Source organism: Nomascus leucogenys, chromosome 11 (assembly GCF_006542625.1).
Source record: "Nomascus leucogenys isolate Asia chromosome 11, Asia_NLE_v1, whole genome shotgun sequence".
NCBI classification, from domain to species: domain Eukaryota; kingdom Metazoa; phylum Chordata; class Mammalia; order Primates; family Hylobatidae; genus Nomascus; species Nomascus leucogenys.
In genome coordinates this window covers 114570145-114587340 of record NC_044391.1, presented here as the reverse complement: position 1 = coordinate 114587340, position 17196 = coordinate 114570145, and the positions used below count along the sequence as shown (strand labels likewise).

The 17196-nt window shown below is 36.1% G+C and overlaps 1 protein-coding gene across 1 annotated transcript in view; it reads right to left on the bottom strand.

Annotated features, from left to right (window-relative positions):
- Positions 1 to 17196, bottom strand: part of OPA1 (OPA1 mitochondrial dynamin like GTPase) — a 104453-nt gene that overhangs the window by 67824 nt on the left and 19433 nt on the right. Inside the window, exons 2-7 of the mRNA XM_030822996.1 lie at positions 14667 to 14985; positions 13933 to 14029; positions 12156 to 12263; positions 11606 to 11659; positions 10309 to 10376; positions 3039 to 3149 (exon numbers count right to left, since the gene is read on the bottom strand). Of these exons, the coding sequence (XP_030678856.1) occupies positions 3039 to 3149; positions 10309 to 10376; positions 11606 to 11659; positions 12156 to 12263; positions 13933 to 14029; positions 14667 to 14985 (757 nt within the window). The remainder of the gene's footprint in view (positions 1 to 3038; positions 3150 to 10308; positions 10377 to 11605; positions 11660 to 12155; positions 12264 to 13932; positions 14030 to 14666; positions 14986 to 17196) is intronic.

Genomic DNA, 17196 nt, shown 5'->3' with positions numbered 1-17196 from the left:
CGCTTAGTTTAATGGAACATCACAATTAATCATAATGTTATACTAAAAGACAGCTGGCCAGGCGCGGTGGCTCATGCCTGTAATCCTAGCACTTTGGGAAGCTGAGGCAGGCAGATCACCTGAGGTTGGGAGTTCGAGACCAGCCTGACCAACATGAAGAAACCCCGTCTCTACTAAAAATACAAAATTAGCCCGGTGTGGTGGCATCTGCCTGTAATCCCAGCTACTCGGGAAGCTGAGGCAGGAGAATCGCTTGAACCCGGCAGGCAGAGGTTGCACTGAGCTGAGATAGTGCCACTGCACTCCAGCCTGAACAACAAGAGCGAAACTCCGTCTCAAAAAAAGAGTAAAATAAAAGACAGCTGGTGGTAAAGTAAAAAATTAGACCTAATATTTCCTAGGAAACAAGATAAAAACATTTAGATTTATAAAACAAACATTAAAGATTGATGAGATGATAATCTTTACATATTTTCTTAAGAGAATAACACAAGCTATTTTCAATCTGTCACTCTAGGTCTTAACTAGCAATTGGGGTAATTTTGATGTGCTTTACTGATAAAATTCAGCCACTTACAACGAGAACAAGTTCATGCCCTGTTGTTCAATACATTGTTCGCATCATGAAATAAATTTAAAACTCACCCTGACAGAAATGGATATCAATGGTCTTGAAACCAGAGCTTTTCTACAATTCCAGGGCTATGAAACTGATGGAGAAAGAGCGGAATCCTCCGCAGAAATAAGCTAAAGCTGAAAGAGAAAAACCTTTACTAGCTCCTCACAAAACCAAGCCCTAATTTACAAATTTCAAGTATTTCTTCCTATTAAGCCATTGAGGCCATTCTGAAATTCTGAAATACATATATAAAAAGGTCCTATGTATGTGAACATATCCATAGGAGGCAAAACTACCAATGGTAGTTCTAATCTTCTGTCTCTGCTTGAGTTCTTTTGCTGAGAAGATACAGGGAAAATTTATTAGTTGCTACTAATAAGACATCAAAAATGATGATCTACTTAGACTTTCAAGAAGATAAGAGAGAAAAAACAATTAAAAAACAACAAAAAGTACTTGTGGTTTTATGCATCAAGTAAACCTCACATGCCTGGAATGATAAAAATCTCGTGAATTAGGATTTTGATCATGATGGCAGTGAAGAACCGAAAAGTCATCTCTGTAGTAACCACAGGGGGAAAGGAGAGGAGGATATTGTAAGGTACAGTCTTTCGGGATAGTAAGAGGGATAATTACACTATAAAAGAGCATAAATTGCTTTTAAAGTCCCATTCACTCCCCCTGAAGGTAACTACGGTGTGGGCAGGAACAAGCCGTGTTTGGTGCTCTACTCAGGGTAAAAAGTCTGGCCAGTCTCTAATTTACACATCGGGAAAGGGAGATATAAAAGGGTTAAACAGATAACCCAATAAATATCAGAAAGGGGAATAACATCTCTAAGCCCAAATAAAGCCTACTAAAGTAGGCTTAAAATGAACATTAGCTTTCAGCAACGTAGAAAATGAATCAGTATTCATTATGGATATCTCTTGAATTGTCAGATTCAAAAGCTCATCATTAATCTTAAGTCATATCTTAGAATGTTAAATAGCAGGCCTATGGGACTCATTTCAAGTTGTCTTACAAAAAAACCTTAAAAACAACGTGTAACTACAGCTACATTCTTATTTCTAAGTAACATACATGAACATACTTGCTCCTCTCCCTTCTTTCTGTAACAAAACTAAAGTATGGGTGGCTCAGCCTAAGCATCCAATTTATTAGGCTATTTAAATGATATATTCACAGTATACAGAACAGGGATTGTTAAAGTACCGTTCAAAATAAGTCCTCCTTGGCTTAACACATCGACTTTAATTTAACCAGGTAGGAAACTCACTTCTTTTCTTTTTCTAGCTATGTTTTTGCTCACCGAAGCTAAATATACATAGGAATTGATTCCACAGCCATGGAATTGAGAAAAACCAGGAAGTGATGCTGAAAAAATAAATGAAACTATGGTGAGTACTCTGAAGTATTAACCACCACCAAATGAGATAAGGTTAGCCAGCAGAATTACTGCACTAAATCATAATCTATAATATTGGTTGATTTAAATAGTAGAATGTATAAGAATTACATGACTGAATCTTTTTTCCTGACTAGGGTTTGTATATAACTTCAAAACTTTTCTGATCTAATAAGATGTAACATAATTAGCTGATTTCAAGATCTCAGAGTATAAAGTTCATTACACTTATTTCACTTTGACCTAAAAGTCTCTTCCAAACATGAACTTTGGGATCTACGTTGTAGGATTACCTAACCATCAAAATCGTATTTTTACGGACCTGCTGATTGCACCAACAGCCACATATTGGTATAGACTTACGCTTTTATTGGAATTTGTTCTTTAGCAACCAGAATTACATCAAATTTCCAGTGTTCAAACCCTCAGTGGTCCAAGGTGAAAATTTATTTGTGCTGACTTTGATTAATGTGAAAAATGTACACAATGGTTTGTCAAAGTGTATAAGAACTACATCCTTTTGCCCAAAAGCCAAAATAATTTTCTTCTATAAGAATATGAATGTTCCCTGCCCATATACTTTAGCTAAAACAAATAAATAAATGTTATTCTTTAGTGTGAACTGGTCATCTACAGCAATGCTTTTCATTTTAGAAATAAAAACTTGGGGAGCAAGTAGGTAGGTAAGATGCCTACAAACCTAGGGTGACTCAATAACTGGACCATATAAACAGCAATTCCTAATTTTGTTCTAAATATAAATACAGGGACCCTACAGACAACCTAATTTTCAGAAACCAAAATTCCTCTGCTTGAATTTGTTACTTTTGGCTTTTCCTATACTACCCACTCCAGAAAGTTACATATTTATATGATGCATCTTTTATATTTTTACTTTGTCAGATTAATTTCTTATATTTGGAGTCCATGAACGGATTATGGCGACATGATCTTGGCAGAAATGGCTGATTAGTGTGAAGGTATCGGCAGCCCCCTTAAACCATCCATCACCTTGCGCTTCTGTTGGGCATAGCTCGTGCTATATTGGCCAGCAGCTCTGCGCGCTTCCTCTTCATGCTCTTGAATTTGTTGTTGTAAGAGAATGAGCTCACCAAGCAGACCCTGCCATGAGTTCACAATGAGGAGAAGAGGAAATTGGGGAGGAAAACAATGTTAAACCAAAGGGCGCAACAAAGGAACAGATGTAAGATAGGGAGGGATGGTTAACTTAAAACAGAAATGGAAACTCATTTAAAGCCGTCATACCCTTGGGCTCTGTACTGCATTTCCATTTTCCTCCTCAGTAAATCAGATGTCTCAGAAAAATAAAACAGCATAGTTTAAAAAGTGAAAAGGAAAGTGCAATAATAAATGCTAAATAAAATGAGCCAGATTTATAAAAAATATGCAGAAAAAATAATGACTTTTTTTTTTAACAGTGTTGATCTTACTGGTCTAAATTTTCTAATCCTCAACCATGATTCTCTCAGGACTGATTGAAGATCATAATAGCTTACTTACTTATTATTATTAAGTATTTTTTCTTGATATTTCATTTATTCAAGTAAAGGTCCCTAGGAACAGGTTTCCAGCATCAATTTAATCAAGGTTTTACATTAAGTCATATATTCTATGTGCCTTTGCATACATTTGATTAAAATTTAGGGTTCTTTATTTAAATTAAAAGATAATGTTTCAGGTTGTTTTGATTTCATATATAATATCAAATAACTAGTCTGACCGAATTTTCACTTTTTATGAGCTGTTTTGACAACATTAAATAGAAACAGCCTCTGAGAATACAGCCAAGCATATACAAATTACTAAACAAGTGCTATAAAAAAACACAATTAAGATATGGAGACAATATAGTTATTATGAAATTTTGAAATGAAAACAAAACACAGTTTGGACCTATGCACAAAAAATCACCTTTTCTATTTCTAAAATTCATTCCATTTCATAATTATACTATATTGATACAATTTTTAATACAGGATATTCACATGTGGCATGATACTAAAATACATGTCATTTTCTGCATAGCTTTATTAATTGATGGCCTATTAGATAATCGACCTCAAAAAATGTGGAGGAAAGACAACCAAGATTTGACAATGTTACAGGCCTAATGTTTTCTTAATTAGAAATCCTAAGAAAAGTAAAGTTCTAGTGAATGAGGTAACCATTTGTTTAAGAACAGCGTTCTGGGAAAACGATGGACTCAATTTTTACCAAGTTATAAAAATAAAAAGAGGAAAATGGGTATTTATTAAGATATTCTAAATTAGGAGTTTTAAATAGTTTCAGAGTTAAAAAAAATGACTGCCCAAAATATTTTATTTTATATAATTAGAAAGTGTCTTAAAATCTGGATATAATTTGGAGAATTTTTATTCTGTTAGTTTTGATACATTAGGCTGTGATCATTGCCAATATTAGACAATAAATGAAACTTGTTGATTTACTGTAAATCAAAGGTTATAACTAGTTGATTTCTTCCACATGACAAATGAAATTCAATATTTGTTTCCAGATACAATAGTATAAAATATAGTTATAAAAAGACATGTCTTTAAATAAATCAGTTTTATGATCATTAACAAACCTATCAAAGAAAGACAATGCTAACTACTATCCTCATCATTCTCATAATTTTTACCTTTAAAAAAACTCATTGCTTTATCAAGCAGAAAGAAGAGTAACCTGATTTTCTTTCATTTGATCATTTATCACAATCCTTTATTCAAATCATTCAAGTGTTCAAATTTCTCAAACAATTCCCTTTAAAGAAGGCTTCCTATGTTGGTTTATATAGTAGTGTACCTGCTGTATTTACATACCACTAGTATTCTAATTTATAAAACCCCAAAGTAGTGAGAAAATATTCCACATTTCTTTCTTTTTTAAGACTAGTCAAGTGCAATAGTGAGAAGGGGGCAAAGAGTAGAACAAAGAGTTCAATCTGTAACTGACTGTGATTAATCAATTGAGATAACTCATTCCCTTTGGATCAGCCATATTCCACATTTCTTACTTGCGTCCATGAGGCACACAATGCTTTTTTATTTATAGCTTAAAAATTCCTCTCAAATTCACTGCTTATGTATATACACAACCGCATGGTAAATACTCCGATCATCTATTATTAGATTTCAAGAAAACACTCTAGAGACATGTCTCTTTCCTTCCACGCCTGTTACTGAAGCACTATTACGTAAAGATACTTGAAATGAACTGAAATTGACCTCCTGAAAAAGTAGGAAGAAAACAAGAATTAGACATAGAAAAGCTATTTACATGATACTACACTTATACCAAGGTTACCTGTCTTTGCTTTTGTGCACCAGTCTTACCCTAAATACCAAGTGATGGCCACACAGCCTCTAAGCTAAGGCCACGTGGAACAGGAAGAGGAAGAAATCTACACACCTACTGTGCAAGATACACTCCTCAGATGTACAAACCACATTTTTCAATAAATATTTTCCCAAGCTTAGACATTTTTTCTTTGAAGAAATGGCACAAAAATAATTTTTAAAACAATATATATATATAATACAGTAGTATTTATAAATAACAATAAATAATCATTAACAATCACAGATGATATAGTCTCTTAATGTCTCCTGACTCCTGGCTATTGTCAATTTGACACTGCAGATCTCAATCTCTCATCTCTCTTTTTTTAAATCTCCATCTCTGAATCAGCTTCCTTATCTCAGTCTCATTTCACGTACAACGTTCTGGTTTTTTTTAATTATAACATCAGATCAAGAAAATTAATAATAACTCCAGAAACCAAAATATCAAATGAAAATACTGTGCTAACCTAAAAGTTAATGAGTTTGGTAGAGAAGATTTTAAGTAATCTTGAAATATTATACTATGGTCTGAATTTTTGTCCCCCACAATTCATATGTTGAAACCTAGCCTCACAATGTGATAGTATTGAGAGGTGGGGCCTTTGGGAGGTGATGAGGTCATGAGGTTTCTGGAGTTACTGGTCTTACAAAAAAAGGCCAGAGCTGCCTGGCCCCTTTTGCTATGTGAGGATATAGGGAGAAGACATCATCTATGAAGCCAAGGGTCCTCAGAAGACATCGAATCTGTCAGTGCCTTGAACTTGGGTTTCCAGTTACTACATTATTTGTTGCATAAGAAATCCCAGAAAAGCAAATCCTACTTAAGCAACATTGCTTAATTCCAATTCAGAATATCAAGTACATGAACTACTTTTACAGCCTTGTTCTCCTCAATGGTTGCCAAATATGAAGGCCAGGGAGAATTTGCAGGTAATGAGAGCAAAAAATTGAGGGGACCAAAATTTTGTTGGCATCAACCAGATTTATTTACTTTAATCAGCCTCTACTCTGCCGAGTTGAATCAATCAACTGATTTTACTAAGATACAAGACTATCCCAGGTGCTCTGAGAAAAAGATTTAGTAACAGAAATGGCCGATTAGATAGTAAGAATGTAAGCCAAAGTAATAGTGTTTCATATGGCAAGTGTTTTAAACACTCAGAAGAATATAATTAATGGAGCTACAAAGGTTATGGAAGGCTTCATGAAGTGACAATTGAGCTGTGCTATAAAGATGAGTGAACACTAAACATGCAGAAAAAAGAAAAGAGATACTTCAGCTGGAGAGGTACAACATAAACCATAAAATTAAGAATCAGAGGGCTGGGTGGCTCACACCTGTAATCCCAACACTTTGGGAGGCCGAGGTGGGCGGACCATGAGGTCAAGAGATTGAGACCATCCTGACCAACCTGGTGAAACCCTGTCTCTACTAAAAGTACAAAAATTAGCCAGGCGTGGTGGCGGGAGCCTGTAATCCCAGCTACTTGGGAGGCTGAGGCAGGAGAATTGCTTGAACCCGGGAGGGAGAGGTTGCAGTGAGCCAAAATCAGACCACTGTACTCCAGCCAGGCAACTGGGCGAGACTCTGTCTCAAAAAAAAAAAAAAAAAAAAAAAAAGAATGAGAGTAATACGTTGCAAGAAAGAACATTAATGTATTATAATTTAATAATTACACTTAAAACAATACTACTACTTTTCATGATTCAGGCCATGAAAAAGTCCTTCAAAAATTTTCTATAAATTATAAATGTGCTTGTTGCCTTCTGAATGGCCATATTTCTTACTTCTGTGAGATGCTTATGACCAATCAGAAACATGATAGAACAAAAGCACAGAAAATAAAATGTCTCATTTTGCAAATCAATCTCACTGGAACACAATAATCTTACAGAATCTAAAAAAGGGAATGAACTAAGTGGTCTTGTCACCGGTATATATGATGACTGATACACAGCAATCGGCTGACTCCCAAATTAAATTAGCCCAATTCTCTAAAGCAGGCAGCACTTCAATTCGTCTTCAGGTAGTTCTGAAGGTCTCCAAGTCTCAGTAATATTCAATTCACATCAAGGGCTATGTCTCTTTTCCTCCAGTGGACATACGTCTTCAAATTTTTGATTAACAAGAAGCATTTATTAAGAGGTGGTTTTAATGTGTGTCAATCATACCTCAAGATAGTAGTGTAAGGTTAAAACTGGTTGGTTTTACTATTCTTTTCAATGTTTCGTTAATCAAATCATATCAGAACTTTTGATCAACATGACATAAATAATTCATTAGTGTCCACAAACTGAATGGATATAAATCCAGGCCAAACCAAAGAAACTTGATTAATTCATTAGCCTGTGCAGCATTATGTGGAAATCTATGCTTTCTGTAGACTTTTTGAAGACCAGTATTATAACTTTCCAGGACACCTAAAACTCCAGTAGGAACCCCAGGCTGGGAATCACAGGTTATCGGTTCATCATGTTTATTCTGTCTGACTGAAGTCAAACTATCTGTGTTCCCCTCAGCTCCCCGTCACTCTCACTTCAGTTGACTTTGAATGGTCCTAACTGTTCTGCTATTTGCCAGCACTTCCCCAGACGTGTTTTCCTATTAGAAAGGACAAATCTTTTCTTTAGTTCTAGTTGTAAATGTTTTCCAATTATTATTACTTTTTTCAAAAGCTGATTCACACACACTTTTACATTTCTAGTAGAAGTCTAGCCAGAAACTTTGTTACAAACCTGACAACCATTAAACTAATACTTGACTGCTTCAAACTCTAAATACTGTTTAAATCTGGGGCTTTTAGCCCTCAGACTGAACCAGTTAAAAAAGTATTCAGCTAAAGCCTGGCCACCCTACCACCTCTGATTCTTGCCCACATTTTCAAACGTGACATCAGAGTGATGTCAAAAAGGTACTGCTAAGCTAAGGCCTCTCTTTGCATGCTAACCTTCAACCATCAATTTGTACACAAGTCTCAAAATCAGTCAGTTTAGCTGAGTGACTCATCATTCTCAAGCATCACAAGAAACAGCCAAGCTTTGCAAACACAATGCTGCATATTATTAATAATAGAATTTGAAACCATCAGTTGGGGCTGGAGATACATTTTTGGATAGTAAATTTTTATAGTAGCATTTGCTACAATTGGACTTAACCAGTAATGAAAGTAGCTTAATTACAACTCTAGATTCAGTATGTATAACAAACAGTTGAAAAAAATAATTGGTAAGTCTTCAATGGGGAAAATACGCACCAAAACTTGAGAAAAAGTTAAAGGGAAATAGTTTACAAGGACATATATTGTCAAACAAGCAAATTAAAACAAGCAAAGAGTAAATTAGAACATAATGTAATAAATTTAATTCCATGTCTATTGTATAAAATAAAATCTGTAAATAAAATTAAATTTCCAAAAATAATTATCTGGCTTCTTTTCTATTATTGCAGAGCTTCTGTTCAATTACTGATTATTCATTTATGACCTTAGCAGGGTTTTAAGGGAATTATCTGAGTCAGGCCCTGAAACAGGTTTTTCATTCACCAAAGTGATCCTAGGCCATAAGAGAGAAAGCAGACATACAGACCTCTCCTAACCAGTTTGGCAAACAGAAATCTTGTCACTCAAAGAACCACACTACCACCCCTGTAACAAAGGCTCCTTCTCCCCAGTAGATTAGCTCTTCTCTCCACAGTAAATTTAATTGCCTTAAGGGCTAAGGCCTTCACTCAAAATAAGCCACAAATATTAGGCTAATTTCTACTTATTTTTTTTTCCCACAGTAGCATGAACAATCAAGAGTGTCCTTTGGTTAAAATAATGTCAATGCAAAAGAGTGTCAAAAAAGATCAAATCAAAAGGCAAATACACGTACATACATTTTGACGTACATTTTTCTCCAAAAGATAAAATTAAAAGGCAAAAGAAAAAAATCTTTTGAAATATAATTAAAATTTGGAATATAAAAAGTTCAAGGTTGAAGAACAAGGAAAGAGATGAAAACCTATTCATAGAAATTATTTCTTCTTCCTGCTTCCAAAATAAACATAAAATTATTTCCTTGATGTAATAAAACTATAATAACCTCCAGTATAAAAATTACATGTTCCATATTACATGAATGTTAAAACATCATACAATATTTTTTCTATAAATCTATTTATCTAGGTGTTATTTAGAAAAAAACTTTCAAGGAATCAGTTATTTTACCAATTCCAAAAGAATGAAAAAAGTGAAGACTCAGAAAACGTCAGGTAAATACATGAGTATTATAAATACAGAGCAAAGTATGTTATTCTACCTCAGCAATTCTCCTATAACTTTCATATGGATTTTGTTAATGAATATGTATTGAAAATCACATACCATAAATAACCCCATACATAACTTTGTTAACTATCAATATCAGGGAATTGATTTATTTCCTAATAACCCAATTCCTATTCCCTTTCTAGTTTCCCCAGAGTGAAATCTAGTCCCTATACGATGTTCCATGAGCAAAAGGGTTCTGTTGATAAATAATTTGGGAAACCACTGTATGCTTTGACTCCTTGGAAATTCACAATGTGCATGAGTATATTACAGTATGAGAAGTCCTAGGGAAAGAAAAGAAGTCCGCTTGCTTTGTCTAAACGAGCCTTTCTCCCCCCACACTTTAACAACACAACTCTTTCTTGGGGACAACCCTCGAAACTAATGTTTCACAGAACATATGTGAAAGAAATGGGCTTCTCAATTATGTTTCCAGAACTGCCAAGTAAAACCTTGTACTTTGCACTAAGATTAGTAACAATATCTCTACTTGGATGTTTTTGTATTTGCTTCTGAGATGTTATCATTTAAAAATCTTCCAAAGAAGTAAAAACTTTAAAAAATCTTTCAAAACTACCTACATGAACAATTCTCTTTTAAACTTACCTTTCTAAAATGCTTGTCACTTTCAGATCCATGATCTGTTGCTCTAAACGCCGTTTCTCCCGGAGAACCTTAAAGATAAATATGCAACCCTTCACATTCTCCAGTGACGTCAAGAGTCTAAGCTGAATTTCAAATTACATCGAGTCAATGAAAAGGTGAATGGATTTTTAGAGCAACTCAGATTCAAAGAATCAAATCGCCTTTATTCTTAAGGAACACGACTGATAACCTATGCAGAAAATTAAAAAATACTAACTATAGCAATCACAGCATATGTCTAACCTAACAATTAAAAACATATAACTGAAAATTACAAAAAAAAATAAGACAATCTTTGGTAAGGATTATTTTACATGAGAGTACTTACAGTTCAGCCACATACCACTGGCATTACAGACCACGTATAGTAGGAAAACAATTTTTTTTTTTTTTTTTTTTTTGAGGCAGAGTCTCCCTCTGTCACCCAGGCTGGAGTGCAGTGGCACAATCTTGGCTCACTGCAACCTCCGCCTCCTGGGTTCAAGCGATTCTCCTGCCTCAGCCTCCCGAGTAGCTAGGACTACAGGCACGTGCCACCACGCCCGGCTAATTTTTTGTATTTTTAGTAGAGATGGGGTTTCACCATGTTAGCCAGGATGGTCTCAATCTCCTGACCTCATGATCCGCCTGCCTTGGCCTCCCAAAATGCTGGGATTACAGGCGTGAGCCACCGCACCCGGCCGGAAAACAAATTTAAATGTCAACCATGACAGGGCAGATGAGACAAACTAAAATTACTTTTCATTTCAATTATCAAAAACAATTAGATCTATTTCAAGAAAATATTTTTGCTAAGTAAATTTTCTTGTAATAGCTTTAATCTTATAATACACATACATATTTAAGAATTTTAGTTTTATCACAAATAATTATTATTTCCACCTAAAGGATAATGAGTTTGCCTAATGTAGTTCTGGGGTTTTAAAATTCAGCATAAGCAGCATTCCCCCCCCCCCCCCCCCCCCCCCCCCCCCCCCCCCCCCCCCCCCCCCCCCCCCCCCCCCCCCCCCCCCCCCCCCCCCCCCCAATCATGCAACATTTGGTTTTTTTTTTTTTTTTTTTTTTTTTTTTTTTTTTTTTTTTTTTTTTTTTTTTTTTTTTTTTTTTTTTTTTTTTTTTTTTTTTTTTTTTTTTTTTTTTTTTTTTTTTTTTTTTTTTTTTTTTAATTATAAATTTGGTCTGCAATTTTATTTGCAACTAGTTTATTAGAAGCATTTAAAAGGCATGTTAAGGTCAGCAAAAATGTCTGTTTACACACCTAACAAGAGAAGTAGGTCAGAAGCTCCTATGACTTCACTAACCAATTTGTGACCTGTGAAAAATCAGCAAAAGGGGAAACAGAAATGTAAAATTTAACAGAAATGAGCAAACAAAGATGTCTGAGATCTCAGATTTCATATTACAATAGGGCAATAATTGGGCAAATACGCCAGGATTAAACTTAATAAATGCTACTCATTATGGTCTATCATACTTAAATCTGTTTTAAAACCATCGAATTGGTCCAACCACTTATGAAAAGCAAATACATAGGAAGTCTCATCTACTTGTCAAGAACAAATGATATTTTTTCCCCTCACTAAAAGCCAAGTATGTTTAAGTGCTTATGAATTGCCATTTCACTGGGCTAAACAAAGATTAAAACCATTGTGTAACAAAATGTTGTGTTTATCTTTTTAAAAAATGTCCTGTTTTTCATTGGTACTAAATATGTTAATTTAAAAAAAATGGGAATAAACAAATAATCCATGTATTTTTCCTCCATGGTTCTTAAATTTTTTAATTAGATCAAACAGCTTCTTCCTTACCTGAGGTAAAAAAGTCCTTCAATAAGCTGAGGCTTTCAACAATCTTGTCAAAGTCTGGTGCTAACTTTACAAGGTCTTCTGAATTAGGAAGGGCTTTTCTAATTTTCTCTGGAAAAGATCAAAACATATAGAGTATGAAACTAAGAAAATATGTCAGATACTATTCTTATAAAGGGCTAAAGTATTAACTTGTTTAATCCTCATGACAACCCTACAAGACAGCTACTATTATCAACCCCATTTACAGATGAGAGACTAAGGTACACAGCAAGGAAGTGGAGGAGCCCGGGTTCCAGCCCAGGCAGTCTAGCTCCAGAATACAGGCTCTCAGCCACTATGCTGCGGTACTGGCAAATACATCAAGTTGAAAGCTCTCCTCATTAATATCAGAAGAACAATTTGAAAGTGTGCTTTTTTTGCAAATACATTCATCAACATGGAACAGTTTTATCTTTATAAATTCTAGCACTTGGGAGGCCAGGCGGGCGGATCACGAGGTCAGGAATCGAGACCACCGTGAAACCCCGTCTCTACTAAAAATACAAAAAATTAGCTGGGGGTGGTGGCGGGCGCCTGTAGTCCCAGCTACTCGGGAGGCTGAGGCAGGAGAATGGCGTGAACCCGGGAGGTGGAGCTTGCAGTGAGCAGAGATCGCGCCACTGCACTCCAGCCTGCGTGACAGAGCGAGACTCCGTCTCAAAAAAAAAAAAAAAAAAAAATTCTGTGAATAAGTGCAAGTAACGATTAATTCCACCTCCACATACACCTAAACTAAGAAACCTGACAAAGTTTTTTTAAAAATTTGAGGAGAATATATTTCTTAAAGATCACCATGAAGTACTGGCAATCATAGCTATCCAATATACTTTTTTCTCATCCACCTATTGAAAAAGGGAGGGCAGTGGCCAACTAAGAGAAGAAATTACTGTGGGTACTAACGGACTTTTAAGAACTTGGCTACAAAAAGTAGAGATAACCAAGGTATCCAATCAAAAGGAGCTAGTTAGGTGGGTCACAATAAATATGCTCTGGGCAACATTACATAATGCAGAAAATGATATTATTAATAGAAAGGCTACTTGGCAGCATGGAAATGCTGATAAAATATGTTAGGTAGCAAAAGACAAAATTCAAAGTGTATATCCACCATGATTACATAATTTTTAAAAAGGGAACTAAAATATTATTCTGTGGTAGTATTCATGAAAAGAAAAAAATTAAAAGAAAAAAACTCAAGCCAGGCATAGTGGCTCACACTTGTAATCTCAGCGCTTTGAGAGGCTGAGGTGAGAGGTTTGAGCTAAGGAATTTGAGACTAGCATGGGCAACACAGTGAGACCCCATCTCTACAAGAAATTAAAAAATCAGTCGGGCATGGCGGCACACACATGTAGTCCCGGCTACTTGGGAGGCTGAGTCGGAAGTACGGCTTAAGCCCAGTTCAGGGCTGCAGTGAGTTATGATTCCAAGACTGCACTTCAGCCTGAGTGACAGAGCAAAATCCTGTCTCAATCAACCGATAAGTTAAAAAGATACTAACCACATATAGTAAGTATAATTAAAAGAAAATGCTCCAAACGGTTAGTGGCAGCTGTGGTAAAATGATGGGCTACTGGGTATTTCTTCTGTACAGATTTTTTCATTGATATTCTATTACTTATATCATTAAAATGAAATTATGATATATTAGGTTCATAAGTTAAGAAACTATCTCAATAAACTATTTCTCTTTCCTCGAGATGACCAAAAAAAGTATTTTAATGTTCATGATACAAACCAAAATCGATATACTCATCAATTTCCCACACAATGTCAGGCACAATCCATTTATATTCACTAAGGTCCGGTATCATATCTTTCCACTGATCAAAAGTCTAAAAGGTAAGAAAGTGTGTCAATCAGATGGTCCGTATGCCAAATAAACATGTAAAGAAAAATTACTTAATTAAAACACATTTATCTACTAAGAATAATGTATTATGTTCAAAACTTTTAAGAAACAAATGTAAGTGGCCTCAGCAAACGAGCATATAAAACACGTTAACACTCCTCTGTTAAACATGGAAAATGTAAAAATTCAGAATATACTCCTATTTCAAACAGGCTTCATAATTTTGCTCTAAATAGTACTGTGGGGTAGAAGGAAGACAGACTGGGAGACAGGAAGCCTTGCCTCTGGTCCCAGACCTGCCAAGAAGTGCTTGTGTGAGAATGCCACCTGACTTTCACATCTGTGCTACTAAATGTCAAAGCTCAAAATCAAACCTAGGTGTTCCTATTCCCAGCCCTGTGCTCCTTCCAGTAGGCCATTTTAATTTCCTGTAATTATAACTAAGATTCTAAAGGCATCTTCCTATTAGCATCATTAAAACAATCTAGTCCATGGCAGAGACACAAAATAAATGTTTAAACATCCAATTGTATTCCACTACACAAAAGAAAAATGATTTATGCTATAGAAACTTAATCATGACATAATAATTGGAAAACCAGTAGGAATGCTAAGTTCACCTTTTTGGCTGTGTAGCCACCCCCAACAGCCGATCCTAGTATGAGATAGCGAAGTTTTAAGAGTCTCGTAGCTAATCTTGCTGGCCAAAAATTCCTGCGAGGCTGGTAGCCATATTTAATTGGAGAGAATTTCAGTTTACGTAAAGGAAGGTTTGTCAGAGAAGAGAACTGCTGAAAGGATGTCCTTAATTGGGGTCGTTGAAGCTTTAAGGTAGGATGATGTGAATGATAAATGCTTCGTGAAACCAGATGTAGTTTTTGTAGTGGTAAACTTCCTTTTATTCCAGAGCTGTGTTTCACTAAAGACTGGCAGACCTCACTGAAAGAAAAATCAATATGGAAGAAAGATCAGATAGGGTAACAGTACAAAGGAAATGCCATAAAAAGAGCGATACACTAAAGGAAACACACACACCCCCGTACGTGACTAACCACAATGTCACACAAGAGTTCACATTTACTAACCACTGACCATGTGCCAGACACGGTTACAGTATGTGCTATCTCATTTAATCCTGCTAAGAATCCCATGGAGAAAGTACTAGTATTATCCCCATTTCACAGATGAGGAAAATGTGGTGCAAAGACTTAAATAACTTGCCCAAAGTCACACTGATGTAAGAAATAAAGGCAGGATTCAAACGAAAGCAGTGGGACTCCACTCTAATACGTGGGCTGTGATCCTGGTCTCAGGAATTGAAACCAAGAGACAAAAGGCAGGGACTTATTTTATTAACTACTATTCACTGTAAGTAAAAGTTGAAAACAAAAATGCATGCAAACTTCTGCTTTCAAAAACAAAAATTTCTAGCAGTTTAGAACACCTTCATCTATGTCTCCCGATCCTGACAGCACAGGGGTGGGAATTAAGGAAGTTAATCAATCCCAACTCAAGCACCTGGATCCCCAGAAAAATGAAAGTAGCAAAAAAACTCAAAAGAGAACAGAATTTAAATGTACACATTGACTGTAGAGCTCCACCCACTTCTTCCTGAAGAGAATGAAAGGTTACCAACAACCATATCTTAACATACACTCATAGTTGCATACATAGTTGCTTGCTTACTATTAGCTGCTTACTAATAATCAGGGCCGGTCTTGATTCTAAGTAGTTAATAAATATTAATTCCTTTAATTACATGGGACTGGAAACTTCTTAAGGAGGAGGAGGCTGGGAATGGTGGCTCACACCTGTAATCCCAGCACTTTGGGAGCCTGAGGCGGGCAGATCACCTGAGGTCAGGAGTTCAAGACCAGCCTGGCCAACATGGTGAAACCCCATCCCTACTAAAAATACAAAAATTAGCTGAGTGTGGGGGTGTGTGCCTGTAATCCCAGCTATTCAGGAGGCTGAGGCAGGAGAATCGCTTGAACCCAGGAGGCAGAGGTTGCAGTGAGCTGAGATCGCACCACTGCACTCCAGCCTGGGCAACAGAGTGAGACTCCATCTCCAAAAAACAAAAACAAAAACAAAAACACAGAAGAAGGAGGAGGAATCAAGGAAGACAGGAGCAATGCTGTGAAGAATGGTATGGGGATATGGGGAAAGCGGTATCTCTTGTGTTCCTATACATACCAGACATTACACTAGCTGTTTTCACTATAGTGTAACTATATAAATGTTAACTCTCAGAAACACCCAGTAAGGTTAAGTATCCTTATTTTACAAATTTGTTTTTTTTTTTTTAAGTATTGTTAAAGCGAACTAAATATGGCATGAGAAGGACTCCATAGTTCTATATTTGCATTCTTGTGGACGAACCATAACCTAGCATAATAGGCAGACAAAATCGAAAACCTGAGTAGTAGGCATCTGTAATAACAGCTGAGTGTTGGCCAATCCCAGTGGCCATACTTCAAGCACTAATAGACTGCTAAGTGTTCAAACTGCATTCAATTCTGGAGGCTGCCTGATTTGCAAAGTGTTTATTTTCTTTGCTCAATTAAACTCCATCAAATTTAACTTGTCTGAAGTTTTCTTTAACAGATCTGGTGTCAGAAGTGGGATTTGAAGAAAAACTCCGGCAACCCCCAGGAACACCAGGTGACCTGGCGAGGTACCCGCTGAACCCGTTGCACTCACTGGTCTCTTGATTGTAACTGGAGGTCGTGGGTGAGTTTTCTCTCGGATTCCGAGCTCCACTAACTTGTGTTTTGAGCTCTCCGAGTTTACTCGAGCAATACTTAGCCTGGACTGGATCCAAGATCAAATTGGATTCGATAATTAACTGGATTGGATTCAGTTAGAGGCCTCAGACCTCTGATAGGTACCTTATTTAATAATGGGATCATCTCAATCCAAGGATTCTAGGACTCTATCTTCAGGGACTCCAGCTAACTTTATGTATAAAAATTATGGGCCCAGAATGTGTGCATTTTTAGAAAAATGGGTTAACGTCACTAAAGAAAACTTAGAATTAAGATGGCCACAATGGAGAAGTTTTAATTTGGATAAAATAGTTTGTTTGCAAGGCATATTAGAAAAAGGGGATCAAAGCCCCCACAAATACAGTGGGATGTATTCTCTCAT